General features: G+C 40.9%; 1 protein-coding gene across 2 annotated transcripts; it reads right to left on the reverse strand.

The window, feature by feature from the left end:
* Nucleotides 1–983: 983 nt before the first annotated feature.
* LOC110964062 (NACHT, LRR and PYD domains-containing protein 12-like) lies at nucleotides 984–14055 on the reverse strand. Of its 2 annotated transcripts, XM_051959482.1 has the most exons (10): nucleotides 13781–14055; nucleotides 12948–13183; nucleotides 10965–12828; nucleotides 9361–9537; nucleotides 8164–8334; nucleotides 6603–6776; nucleotides 5819–5992; nucleotides 5055–5228; nucleotides 4285–4458; nucleotides 984–2154 (listed from the first exon to the last, which is right to left on the reverse strand). In XM_051959482.1, the coding sequence occupies exons 2-10, from the start codon at nucleotides 13177–13179 to the stop codon at nucleotides 2133–2135; spliced, it is 3162 nt and encodes a 1053-aa protein (XP_051815442.1). In that variant the 5' UTR covers nucleotides 13180–13183; nucleotides 13781–14055; the 3' UTR covers nucleotides 984–2132. The 2 variants fall into 2 exon arrangements, with proteins under 2 accessions (XP_051815442.1, XP_051815443.1); XM_051959483.1 differs by lacking the exon at nucleotides 8164–8334 and having other exon boundaries at nucleotides 13781–14051.
* Nucleotides 14056–15281: the final 1226 nt, after the last annotated feature.

Here is a 15281-nt window from a genome sequence, read left to right on the forward strand (position 1 = left end):
TAAGCTTATTAATTAATAATTTCAGAAAATCAGTTAAGGGGTAATAATTTCATGAAACACAACATACCATTGACGAAATGCTGACTGCAAACATAGGACCATTTTGACTGTGGGCTCCATGTGGTTCCATCATTGTTAATCCGCCTCAATGCTTTGAGCCATAAAGTCCTTTTCTGGCCCTTTCCAGTCGGAATTTTGTAAAAGGAAATGTTCTTGTTGCTCCATGAGTGAGAACTACAGCCAAAAACAGCGCAGGTTTTGGGCATATCTGCTTTTGGTCGTTAAAATCAGGTGGGAAAGGTGGGAAAGTAATGGTCGTCAAGGCAATAGCATACCCCTCTTAAAATGGCGGTATCGCGTTGCTCGGGGCGGTGACTGGCGGTGACGTTCGATGATGATGTTTCGGAAAAAGGTCTATAAACACTTACCGAACTCTCAGAGTCCTTTCAGTGTCTGCTGGTAGAATCAGCCGATGGTAGAAAACTGGTTAAAGCAAGCCAACAGGCAGAAAAACTGTCTGTGGAAAAGGTTCTGCTGCTCCACTGATAAATAAACCAACAGTTATTATATCAGAATTAATCCAAACGAGGAAAGCAGAGTTTTCCAGACCAGACTGTAAATCAAGTAGCCCCGCCCCCTGGCTTCGCAAAATTTTAAGGCTCTATAAAAAAAATCTATATTGATTTATTTTAAGATCAGCCACCTGATCTCTCATTTTGACCATGAAAACTAAAGAAAAAAATACAGTCTATGCACTGTACTCTGTTTGGCTCCACACCTGCTGATGACCACTTCCGGTTATTCTAAATATAAAATGAAAATCAAAGCATTTTTAAAATTTCGTATATCCTTTTTGATCATGAAAAGGAAAAACGTCTTGTTTCAATTTTAATTTTTGTATTTTAAAATGAAAATCAAAACGGAAAATCCAGTTGCCAGAAAAATACACAGACCACAAAATTTTCCTTTTTATTTCCTTATTTATATTTCAGATTTATCAGATTTATTGAAAAATAAAATAGAAATCTGTAGTTGCAAATTATGACCACCAGAGAGCGCTATTATATTTCACATTTTGCCATGACAAAACTGCAGCGTCTCTAAATGAGGTGCTTGGAATGAATGACAGACATAAACCAGTACACAGTAAATGACTCATGATAAATATGTGAATAAACAAAAAGACCAAAAGAATCGAATGAGCTGTAAAAGAGCAGCTTATATTTGGCCATTGGTGTTAATCAATCGAATAGTTAACTTGAAAAAAACCACAGTAAAGTCCTGACAGCGATAAACTCTATAAGAAGTACAAACAGACTTTAAAGGCCTAAAGGCTCTTATTATTTATTTACTTGATATTTGTGAGGTCACACTGAATTATTACCAACAGTGATGTGATGCTTGTAGAAGCACAAAACTAAAAGATCATTATGTCAAATTCCCAGAAACATACAGCCATGGCCATAAGTTTGGACACAGCATGACTTACTTTGTCTGTTTTGATGTCTATTACAGAACATAACTAATATTTTTTGACAGCACCAGTTTAATTAGTCAACAAATCAACAAGGGATATAATATTATCAATAAATTCCAACAATTGGAACAACTTTGTTCCCAAAACATAATATTAGAAGAAAATAACAAAAAAAGGCAGTACTTTCACAACCGAATTTGGTAAGAATAACAAAATGACACCAAACTCTTTTGATGTTTTTTTAAATATGAAACTTAATATGGTTCTCAGGAGTTGTGTACTGTATTGTAAGTGACAATTTTGTGGTATTTTCTAAGATTCACAAGCGCCATGGTACTTGTGTCCAAACTTATGGCCATGGCTGTATGAGGAACTGAGACTCCCAGTGGGCAGATATCAATCAGAGAGAAACAAATGTGGATTTTCAGCTCAGAATTGGAGTCTCTGTTGCTGGAGTCACAGTAAATCTACCCAATAACATGATGGAATTCTTCCAGCTGGGACACTATTGGACTTGTTTCATGATCAAACCTGCTCAGTTATTGTCCAGAAATGCAGAAAATTTTACTGCATTAAACTAGATTTTCTCAGGAAGTCCCACTGACTGGAACCAAACTCTACATTTTGTAGAGAATGTTGGGGCAGCTTCATCTTCTCAGCACGAACACAACTTCCATCTGCAGAGAGAAGAACAAAGACCAGAGGAGATCAATGAGTTTGACGAGCAGTTCATCAGGACTTCAGTGGTGTTCAGAGCAGCAGCTTCATGTTAACGTGCTGCAGCGAACACAATTGCTCACACCGTCAGCATCAGGTGTGTTTCTCTGCACATTTCAGTGTAGGTCACAGCAGAGACAAACTGCCGACAGTCATCAAGCTTCATTACTGCACAAACTCTTCACTCATAGATTTACTGCTGCTCCATTTAAACCCTTGACGCCTGAACTTATATACAATTAAAGTGAAAAAAAACTTTTGCACGTTTTTGCTTTTCAGCTGATGCTAAAATAAGTGGAGATTGTTAATTTGTATATTACACATAACAACAGAACAGAACAGATATATAATAATTAGGTCCCACTCTGACCAGTCCTATAAGAAACCAGTGCTTGTAAAAGGTTCCGAGGTACGTATTGAATATGCACCAGCTGGCATTGGGGGAATGGATACACTATCTTGGCTGCAGTTTGAATGAAAGTGGTATGTTGTGAATTTGTGACAATAGGCATCAAGGGGTTAAACCAACAGTCTCTGAGCGTCCATCAACATCTCATCTGCTCCAGAAAAACTAGCTCAGAGTCTTTAGGGTCAAACACTGGAAAAGAGCAAATTAATACTTGCATAAATGCAGAATTTTCTTTTTGATGTTATTAACAGTTTTGGCCTGTTGTTTAATTTTGCATTCATATGGGGAGGTGAGGCGAATATTAAGTTCATTTCATAACGTCCAACGAGGGGACACGACGGATGAGTTGACAAGACAAATACTGATCGCGCAACATCGTCATGCTGCTGTGAAATAAGAGCCACTGGTTTGAAGGCTTCAGTCTCACTGATCTCAGATCTGTGAAAAACATCAAACTGATCAGTGAGATCAGATCTGATGGACACTTTGGAGGAGGACCACTGTCTCTGCACATCTGGAATCAGCTTTATTTCATCAACACAACAACTAGAAAAGCACTCTGAGAGCGCAGTACTCCAACGCTCAGTTGACGTATCATTTCCGACGGATGAAATATTTAATAAAAAAATGACCTTGTGCTGAGCACAGGCATGTGTTATGCATGTGCATGTTATGTATGGATAGCGAATTGCGTGTAAATTACTCTTATAAATGTCTGTTGATCAGTTCGTCACTTTTGGAAAACCTTTGTTTTGCTAGTGGTAACATAACCTTCCCTCCATGCTTTTATTTTGAAGGCATCTTTTTGAATGTTACAGGCTTTTATTCTGTTACATTCCAGCAGCATAGGAAGTGTTTATCTAAGAAGTGGTTTCCTGACATGACGAAGACGCTGCCAAAAAGTTCAAAAATTCACAAAAATGAAATAAAATGGTTCCACATTGTTGCTGTCTAGCAAAGGATATGTCTAAACTTAGAAGCAGCTGAGAAGGTGAATCTGCGTTCAGAATAAGGCTGACGGCTGAATGTAAATAAAGGCTTTGTGAAACAACAGGAGCTTCTGGCTGGGGCTTGCTACATACATGACCGAAATATGTAGTGGGTGGCAGGAACTGATGGGACTCAGAAACACCTTACAGTTTAATCATTTGTTTCTTGTATGATTTCCAATGGATAAATCACAGTCAATTTGTAGTAGGATCACAGTCACGTGATCATCAGTGGGTAACTGACACAGTTTTCACGTCATGGTTACAGTGACGCCGTGCCGACAGCTATATCTGGAAATGGGAAATCTTTAACAAAGCCGTGGATCCAGACTATAAGACGCATCACTGTGAAAATTTAATGAGGTGGTCCTTGTGTCATTTCTGATCTTCCCTGAAAATTTTATCCAAACAGTTGGTCCCTTTTTGAGTAATGTTTCACACAGATTCACAGACTAACGTATGCCGATCGTCACAGAAGTCGGCTTCACATCCACTCAAACACACCATGACAACAAGCTTGTGGCTCCTCTGACTGTCTGACTGCTGTCTCTGTGTTTCTGTCTCCATTCTGCTCTCACAGCTTCGCTGAGAAGCTGCAGGTTTACAGGAGACACTGGATCTTTGCTTTGACACTGACTGTTTAGTAGAAAACTGTTGAAAACAGCAGAGACTGACTGGAAGCTTCTACTGACCTCAGAGTCTTCAGGCTGCAGTCTGGACTCGCAACAAGATCTAACAGATGTTTCACTCCTGCATCCTTCAGGTTGTTTCCATACAGGTCCAGATGTTCCAGATGGGAGGGGTTGGACGTCAGAGCTGAGACCAGAGAATCACAGCTGGTCTCTGACAAACTGCAGCCCCTCAACCTGAATAAAGAATCAAAGATGTGTATAAAATCACTGATGATCCATCAGATGTGTTCAGGTTCTGAATGTGCAGATCAACATTACTTTGTCCTCATCAATCAGATTTTCTCTAAAACCAGCACAGTGACTTTGTCCTTCTCTTATTGTGGATCATCATCATGTCAGCCTTCTACACACATCATCCACATGTCAGCACAACATTCATCCACCTATTCATGTCCACACATCAATAACATGCTGCATCATCAACAGGATCAGGATCAGTCAAATAAAACAACACAAACCAAAGAAATATTTCTATGTCACTCAGGAAACTTTGTCACTTCAAACTGATCTGAGTTCAGAGGATCTTCTGGATCCAGATGTGACTCTTCAGCTCAAATTACCTTAATTTACTTTGACAACAAACACTGAATATTTTATACACTTTCTGCTACAAACACTCCACTGTTGTCACAACAAACTGAATGTAGAACAAAAAACTAAAAATGTGAAGCAGAGCAGATTTACAGCTTCATGGATGGAAGTTCTGTTGAGCTTCAGTTGTCTTTAAACACATCAGATCTACAACAGTAACAGACAGACAGTGAACTGACTTCAGATCCTTCAGGATGCAGTCTGGACTCTCCAGAAAACCACACAGATGTTTCACTCCTGAATTCTTCAGCTTGTTCTTACTCAGGTCCAGATGTTCCAGATGGGAGGGGTTGGACTTCAGAGCTGAGGCCAGATATTTACAGCTGATGTCTGACATACTGCAGTAATACAGTCTGAATGAAGAATAAAAGATGTGTATAAAATAATTGATGATCCATCAGATGTGTTCAAGTTCTGAATGTGCAGATCAACATTACTTTGTCCTCATCAATCAACTTTTCTCTAAAAGCAGCAGAGTGACTTTGTCCTTCTCTTATTGTGGATCATCATCATGTCAGCCTTCTACACACATCATCCACATGTCAGCACAACATTCATCCACCTATTCATGTCCACACATCAATAACATGCTGCATCATCAATAGGATCAGTGAAATAAAACTTAACACAAACCAAAGAAATATTTTGGCTTCACTCACTAAACTTTGTCTCTTCAAACTGATCTAAGTTCAGAGGATCTTCTGGATCCAGATGTTACTCTTCAGCTCAAATTACAAACATTCATTTACTTTAACAATGAACACTTTGTGCTACAAACATTCCATTGCTGTAACAACAAACTGAATGTAGAACAAAAAACTGAAAATGTGAACCAGAGCAGATTTACAGCTTCATGGATGGAAGTTCTGTTGAACATAAAAGAGCTTCAGTTGTCTTTAAAGACATCAGATCTACAACAGTAACAGACAGACAGTGAACTGACTTCAGATACTTCAGGATGCAGTCTGGACTCTCCAGAAAACCACACAGATATTTCACTCCTGAATCCTTCAGGTCGTTTCCACTCAGGTCCAGATGTTCCAGATGGGAGGGGTTGGACGTCAGAGCTGAGACCAGAGAATCACAGCTGGTCTCTGACAAACTGCAGCGAATCAATCTGAATAAAGAATCAAAGATGTGTGTAAAATCATTGATGATCCATCAGATGTGTTCAGGTTCTGAATGTGCAGATCAACATTACTTTGTCCTCATCAATCAACTTTTCTCTAAAACCAGCAGAGTGACTTTGTCCTCCTCTTATTGTGGATCATCATCATGTTAGCCTTCTACACACATCATCCACATGTCAGCACAACATTCATCCACCTATTCATGTCCACACATCAACAACCTGCTGCATCATCAACAGGATCAGGATCAGTCAAATAAAACTTAACACAAACCAAAGAAATATTTCTATGTCACTCAGGAAACTTTGTCACTTCAAACTGATCTGAGTTCAGAGGATCATCTGGATCCAGATGTGACTCTTCAGCTCAAATTACAAACATTCATTTACTTTAATGTCTAACACTGAATATTTTATACACTTTCTGCTACAAACATGACTTTCGTCAAAACAAACTGAATGTAGAACAATAAAAAGAAAATGTGAAGCAGAGCAGATTTACAGCTTCATGGATGGAAGTTCTGTTGAACAGAAATGAGCTTCAGTTGTCATTAAACACATCAGATCTACAGCAGTAACAGACAGACAGTGAACTGACCTCAGAGTCTTCAGGATGCAGTCTGGACTCTCCAGAAAACCACACAGATGTTTCACTCCTGAATCCTTCAGGTTGTTACATCTCAGGTCCAGATGTTCCAGATGGGAGGGGTTGGACTTCAGAGCTGAGACCAGAGAATCACAGCTGATCTCTGACAACCTGCAGTCCTCCAATCTGATCAAAGAATAAAAGATGTGAGTTGAGGAGACAACGTTCCTGCTTGAAATCATTCAGAGTTTCATCATGAGTTCAGAGCTGAAGAAGCTTCACAATGTACAAGTTTAGAAAATGGAAACTCCAAACAGCTGAAGCCAACAGGATGCAGCTTCAAACAGTCCAGCAGAAGCAGTGAAGAAGAGCTCTCATTATTAATCACAACATGCTGCTGCTTCAATAAAGACAGAGTGACTTCAGCTCTGAAACTCTGCAGCTCCACCAGTGGCTCCATCCACACAAACTCATGCTGAGCAACAAACACAAGAAAAACATTCTGACATTTAGTTCACTTTCTGCTCAGAGTCACAGAAACAAACAAGAAGGAAATGTGGACAAAATGAGGCTCCAGACTCTAAAATATCTTCATGTTGTGGAACCATGGAGATGTTTCAATCAGGACTCTACATTCAGATAGAGTTCATTATTGATCCTTCTGTCATTGTTCGTGGAAAGTGTCCATCACAGTTTTCAGAATACCAGGTGATGTCTTCTGACTCTTTTCTCAATCACAAACATCTTCACTTTCAAATAATTCAAATCAGAGAAAAGAAGAAAATCACCAGAAACTCAAGCAGGAAATGTTCCCATTGCTCCTGATAAATGACTTCAACTGTTCATCAACTGTCACAACTTTTGCTGATGGATTTTCTGCTCATTCAACAACTGATGGATCAGCTTCACCTTTCATCAGCAGCTAAATCAAACGGCTGCATCTTGGATTTCAACATTTCATTTTCTGAACATCACATGGATTCATCCAAATGTTCAACCAGCAGATGCTTAATATTATTTTCTGTCTCTCAGGATGAAAAACTGCTTCAATTACAGCTCAGACTATCAGTCCACTGGTTGATGAGTCCATGGACAAAACATCACAAACATTTCCATCATGGTTTCAGTCATTGATCCAGTAAAACATCTGAAGACGTCACCTTGAACTCTGACAAAGTGGGATCAACATTTTTCACTGTTTCTAACATTGAATAAACTAAACTGTAGAAATAACTGACAGCTGCATCAGGAATAAAAACAAATGTTAATTGCTGCTGTCAGTTTGAGTTAAAGAGAAACATGAGGTCAGATTTGAGTTGAAGATCACGTTTGTCAGAGTTTCGCTGTCAGTTATTCAGTGGGGGATTTTTCTGCTTTCATTGAGCTTTAAAACATGCAACCCAACATTTCTCTGGCACAGTCAAATGACTAAAGCAGAGAAGAAAAAAACAGACGTTCCCATGAAGATCCTCAGTGTGGATCAGTAGAACATCAGCCTGATGGCTGCAGTTTAGAGTCACCACAACTTTACATCACATTCATCTCAGAACACAGACAAAACATGATGTCTCACATCAGAGTCTTCAGGATGCAGTCTGGACTCTCCAGAAAACCACTCAGATGTTGACCTGAATCCTTCAGGTGGTTGTGGCTCAGGTCCAGATGTTCCAGATGGGAGGGGTTGGACGTCAGAGCTGAGACCAGAGAATGAAAGCTGATCTCTGACAAACTGCAGTTCCACAATCTGAATAAAGAATAAAAGATGTGTGTAAAATCATTGATGATCCATCAGGTGTGTTCAGGTTCTGAATGTGCAGATCAACATTACTTTGTCCTCATCAATCAGATTTTCTCTAAAAGCAGCAGAGTGACTTTGTCCTTCTGTTCTTGTGGATCATCATCATGTCAGCCTTCTACACACATCATCCACATGTCAGCACAACATTCATCCACCTATTCATGTCCACACATCAATAACATCTGCTGACCTCAGTCCACTCTCTCATTACAGCATCAACATCAAATCTCTTCATTCTTTCATTTATTCCATCACCTTCTTCTTCTTCTTCTTCTGTGGAAATCAGCTTGCTAGCTTTGTCTCCTTCACATCTTCCAGTGTGTCTCCAACAACAGTCACATGTCATCTGTACATTACAGAGGGATTCTGATTCCTGCTGTCCACACTGACTGTCCACTGCTCTCTTCCTAACACAAATCCACTGGAAGGAATCACTTCATCAGCTCAGCTCACACTAACATCAAGCTTCAGCTTCTGACTCACACTAATCAAGTGAGTGTCCACCAAACTTCCATACTGTTGATAACTAAACTCCTCTTTGACTTCCTGAGGCTCCACTGCAGCTCAGCACAAACACTGTGGAAACACAAACATACTGACTGGATGTGTGGAAGTCACACTGCTGAAGCCTCACATCACTTTCACATCAGCTTCACATTCAGACACACGGCAGGACTGTGGATTCTGTCCGCCATCTTGGAACTCTGCAGTCAGCTGATCAAGGGATTTATTGACACTTCAACAATCTCAAACATCTTCACACTGTCTTCTGGAAAATCCTCAAAATTTATTATCAAAAACGTCAAGCTTCAGTAAAGGATTTAAATTGAATATATTGATAAACGATAGTTATATTTATTTTTTATTTAACCTTTAATTAACCAGATAAGTTAGTTGAGAACAGCTTCTCATTTTCAATAACGATCTGGCCAAGAAGCAGCACACAAACAAAATGAACACAAGTGTACTGACCTGAGAGTCTCCAGTTTACAGTTTGGACTCTGCAGTCCATCAGAAAGATGCTTCACTTCTGAAACCTCCAGGTTCCTGTTTCCACTCAGGTCCAGTTCTGTCAGATGGGAGGGGTTGGACTTCAGAGCTGAGGCCACGACTTCACAGTGATTCTCTGAGAGTCCACAGTCATGAAGTCTGTCATGACACATAAATGACAAAACACATAAAGAGTTCATTTGCAAAAACAGAAAACTCCGTTTTGATAAATTTTCAGAAAACTTTTTTTTATTGTTCACTTGAGATAATATCAGTTAAACTGAAGTTGAGTGGATTTGACTCAGTAGAAAAATACATGGCAAAATAGAGAAAAAATAAATTATGAGCGTTATTATTATTATCTCAAGTAAACAATAAAAACGAGTTTTCTGAAAACGGAGTTACCTGTTTTTTCAAATGAACTCTTCATTTTTATGAAAAGAGGACACTTTATATTTCCTTCATGCATTTGATAGCAGAACATCTGGACTCATCCTGTTGGCCATTTAGTTCTTCACATCAGTGCTTCAGCTCATCTTCTGACTGTTTGACATGAAACTGAATTCTTATCAGCCTCTCTGACACCTGCACACTTTGAATCTTTCTTTGGTTTCATCTGCAGATGGAAAACAGAAGATGGAGTTCCATTCAGGCTTCCACACTGTCCACGTCTGTCAGCGTGATCTGATCCCACGTCTGACTTCACAAAGTTCTCATGAGAACAACTGGATCAGAAGAACATTTTCTGTTCTGTTTTTACTGTGACTCAGGATATTGTGACTGAGTTGAGCTCAGTGAACAGTTCCAGTTAAAAGATGTCTCTGCTGTGGACCTGCTGCTGTCAGCTTCACCTCCATCACTCAACATTTAGTCTGCTGTCAAACGCTACGCAAATCAAACTGATCACTGGACAACATCACACCTGGACATCATTAATATAAACATCAGGAAATATTTTCATGTGATGACAGACGACTGAGTCGACTTTTGCCCTCAACGTTCTTTAGTGAGATTCTGAAGAAATGTGTTCAGCACAAACACAGAACAAACCAGTAAAGATCAATTATTTTCACCACAATGTCTCACAAACATGTTATCAGGGTTTGTAGCAATAAAAACACAACTCTAAGCTTCGTGTGAATCAGATCTCTGGAAACAGTCTCCCTTCTACCATTGTGCTCTGATATAGTCACACCTCTCAGCATTTCCTGATACCACTTTTCTCTGCAGCAACAAAACAGAAAACAGAGTTTCTCTCTGAGCAACTGAAGATCAGGAAAGATGTCAGATCTGGACTTTGGAACACGACTTCCCTCTTTAAAATCAACAGCTGAGTTCAGATCAATGAAATGCTCCATGACTCCGTTCAACAAACTTTGCAGCGTCAGTCTTTGAATGATCAGTAGTTTATCATATCATGAAGTAGCTGAAGAACATCTGAGAGTAAACACAGCTGACATGTGATGTTTGAAACTAACAAGTGGAACACTGAAAATAATGAGACGTTCTAGTGAGAACATCTGGAACATCTGAAGAACTGAACTACTGATCTACTCACTGATCATGTTCATCACATCTGGACTCACCGAGCCTTTCTGCAGTTCCTCACAGCTGGAATCAGTCTCCGTTTTCCCTCCTTAGATGTGTTGTACTTGTCCAGGTCCAACTCATCCAAAACCTCCTCTGACATCTGCAGCATGTAGGCCAAAGCTGAGCAGTGGATCTCAGAGAGTTTCTTCTCTGATCTGTTCTCTGACTGCAGGAACTCTTGGATCTCCTGATGTACTGACAGATCCTTCATCTCCATCAGACAGTGGAACATGTTGATGCTTCTGTCTGGAGATATTTTATAAGTCGTCTTCTTTTTTTTTTTCAGGTTGCTGACGACTCTCTGGATCATTTCTGGATGGTTCTCTGTCTGATTCAGCAGGCCTCCTAACAGTCTCTGGTTGGACTCCAGACAGAGGCCATGAAGGAAACGAACAAACAGGTCCAGGTGACCATTTCTACTTCTGAGGGACTTCTTCATGACTCTGTCCAGGAAAACATCCAGGGATGAGATGTCTTTGTTTTCATCAACATCATCATCATCATCATCATCATCATTAAAATCGTCATCATCATCATAAAGGTCATTGTGTTCTTCTCCCAGGAACGTCTCCAGCACCTCAGTGTTCCTGTTGGTGTAACAGTGGAACATGTAAACTGCAGCCAGAAACTCCTGAACGCTCAGATGAACAAAGCAGTAGACTGGTTTCTGGAACATCTCACACTCTCTTCTGAAGATCTGTGTACAAACTCCTGAGAACACCGAGGCCTCTGTCACATCCAGACCACACTGTTCCAGGTCTTCTTGGTAGAACATGATGTTTCCTTTCTCCAGATGTTCAACGGCCAGCCTCCCCAGCTTCAGAAGAACTTCTCTGTCAGCCTCCATCAGCTCCTGTGGACTCGTCTCAGGTCCCTCATGGTACTTGCTCTTCTTCCTCTGTGTCTGAACCAGCAGGAAGTGTGAGAACATCTCAGTCATGCTCTTGGGCAGCTCTCCTCTCTGCTCTGTGGTCAACATGTGCTCCAGAACTGTGGCAGTGATCCAGCAGAACACTGGGAGTCGACACATGATGTGGAGGTTCCTGGATGTCTTCATGTGGGAGATGATTGTGCTGGAGCGCTCTTCATCACTGAATCTCCTCCTGAAGTACTCCTCCTTCTGGTCATCAGTGAAGCCTCGTACTTCTGTAAATCTGTCCACACATTTAGAAGGGATCTGATTGGCTGCTGCAGGGCGTGAAGTGATCCAGACCAGAGCAGAGGGAACCAGATTCCCCTCCATGAGGTTGACCAGCAGAACGTCCAGCGATGACTTCTGGCTGACGTCAGACACAACCTTCCTGTTGGAGAAATCCAGTGAAAGTCTGCTTTCATCCAGACCGTCAAAGATGAACAAAAGTTTACAGACAGCCAGCTGCTCTGCCGTCACCTTCTGTAATGTTGGATGGAAAACATGGAGCAGCGTGAGAAGACTGTGCTGCTCATCTCTGATCAAGTTCAGCTCCCTGAACGGAAGCACCACCACCACACTGACATCTTGGTTTTCTCCGTCCTCTGCCCAGTCCAGAGTGAACTTCAGCACTGAGAAGGTTTTTCCCACGCCAGCCACGCCGTTGGTCAGGACCACTCTGATGGTTCTCTGCTGCTCAGGTAAGGCTTTAAAGATGTCCTGGCACCTGATGGGAGTGTCATGGAGGCTCTTCTTGGAAGCTGTCTCCAGCTGCACTACCTCATGTTGGACATCAGCCTCTCCACTGTGTCCCTCTGTGATGTAGAACTCACTGTAGATCTTGTTCGGGAGGGTTCCACCTCCTGGTTCATCACTTCCTTCAGTCACATGTTCACATCTCCTCCTCAGACTCATCTTGTGTTCCTGCAGAACCTCCTGCAGATCAACATCTACTCACAGAACAAATAAACAATCAGACTCAACAAACACAAACATCTTTCATGTCTGGACAACACAACAACAAGCTCAGTTTTCACACATCAGTCCACCAGCAGATGTTCATTCTTACTTTGTCCACAGCTGCTCTGACTGGCTGTCTGCAGTCCAGCTCTGGTTCTGGGTCTTTTTCCACACTGGGGACAGGAGGAGTGTCCTGATGGAGCAGACTGGTCCCAGTATGAGCTGATGCACTGTCTGCAGAACCAGTGTCCACAGCTGGTAGAGACTGGATCCTTCAGGACGTCCTGACACCGAGCACAGCAGGACGGCTGCTCCTCCACACAAACTCCCCTCCTCTTCATCACTCTGTCAACACATTTATTTATTACTGAGATCATTGGAGAAAAACATGCACATGTGACACCACAGTGCAGAAGAGAACAGTAGAGGCACCCATGTAGCCCAACTGGTTGAGTGGGCGACCCATAAATAGGGCTATAGTCCCAGAAGCAGCGGCCTAGGTTTGATTCCAGTTCACATCCCTTTACTGCATGTTTGTACTCTCACCAATCACTGATCAATTCTGAGAGGAAAATGATTTCTATTTGTGTCACAAAAACCTTTTCAAAATTCATTTTAATCTACTGACTAAACTCAATAACATAAAACTGACAAATGTAATCATTTCAGATCCCAGTTTATCAGGTGAACCCCAACCGTGGTTCCTTCCTCTGGACCTGGTTCTCTGCTGCACCAACAGACTTTTGGTTACTGATGTCTTTAAATATCTGTCCAGTTTTAAAATGCAGAAGAGGAAGTGAACCAGTTTTCAGTAAACATCATTCACCAGATAAAAAGCCTCTTCGGCAGTCAGTATTAAAACACTCCTGTGATATAAAAACACCAAGAACAGAAAAAATGTTTTTGATAGCAGAAGAATAATAATGTTGAACTAACTCTCACCTTGTTGTCCTCCTCTGTCGGCTGTAAAACAGAGTCTGAACTGTTCATTTCCTCATTCTGCCTTCTGTTTCCTACTAGAGATCACATGACTACAGGTAACTCCGCCTAGCCGTTGGGTTTCCTGCCTTCAACACCTGGTCAGTGTTATAGAAAGATTGATCACACGTTGCTGCTGCAGTTGTTCCACCACTGAAAGGAGAACGCTGTCACTTGACAAACATATTTTCACTCACTTATTAGGATCAAACTCTCTCAGGTGATCAGTGAACTTGAGCTCTGCAGAACGACACCACAGCTGTGATGCAGTGAGACATCTAGAGCTGTTCACCGTCTTTATTGGTCTAAAGTTCAGCCGTCTCCACCACAAACAGCTGCGGTGTGGCCTCACAGTCCACCTTATCTCTGAGCTCAGCCTGTTGATCATTAACTTTTAACCATTTTCAATCCACACAACACGTAACATTCAGACTCATGCTCACTGAATATTCATCCAACTTCATGTCCTCAGACCGCTTCACACAACACGTAACATTCAGACTCATGCTCACTGAATATTCATCCAACTTCATGTCCTCAGACCGCTTCACACAACACGTAACATTCAGACTCATGCTCACTGAATATTCATCCAACTTCATGTCCTCAGACCGCTTCAATGTCACACTTCAGGCTCGTTCTAACTGCTTCTTAATCACGTCAGCTGCTTTTATTCAGATTAATGCTTCAGATTTTAGAACCAGAACACGTTCTCTTCTTCATCATGAACTCAAACATCAAAGTAGTAAAAAATTCAATATTTCTTTGAGAACGCAGCAGGAGATGATCTGCTGGTGGTCTGTTGGTGCTGCTCGGCCGGTTTAATATAAAACACAATTTTATACGATATAGCCTATAGCAGAAGTTCCCTGCTCCTATCTCAATCAATTTGGGGTCCTTAGGCTCAAAAACGTTGAAGACTCCTGATGTAGAGGCTGCAAAGACTTTTTAGGAAGTGCAGATCCCCCCCCCCCCCCCCATGTATGTTTAATTGTTTTTTAAATGCTATTTTAATGTATAAAAACAACTTTGTTGGTTATAGTTATGGCACTGAGCAAGATAAATCATGCAAAATCACAAGCTAACTACAAGACGTTTTAGTTCACCACCAGCCATTAACAAGATGGCTGCTGGGTGGGACCATAGACTGCATATAAACACAGGGGGGAGATTTATGGACGCGAATGTGACTCATAACTCAAATTCAAAAGCATTAGCAGAAATTATTTTGAATTTCAAAGTCATGGCTGCACTATTTGACTCAAAAATAAAATTAAAAAGCAATATTCCAAAATGCAATTTCATTTTCTTCTTCAACACTGCTCATTCTGTAACTAAATGAAAAAGCAAAAGCAAATCACATTTGACATTTAATTTTCAAAACGTTCACCAGGAAAAAGGTAACAAAATTCAATTTGAAATGTCAAATTCGAAAATGCAAAAGCATTAGCAGAAATGCTTTTGA

This window comes from Acanthochromis polyacanthus, chromosome 15 (genome assembly GCF_021347895.1).
Source record: "Acanthochromis polyacanthus isolate Apoly-LR-REF ecotype Palm Island chromosome 15, KAUST_Apoly_ChrSc, whole genome shotgun sequence".
NCBI classification, from domain to species: domain Eukaryota; kingdom Metazoa; phylum Chordata; class Actinopteri; family Pomacentridae; genus Acanthochromis; species Acanthochromis polyacanthus.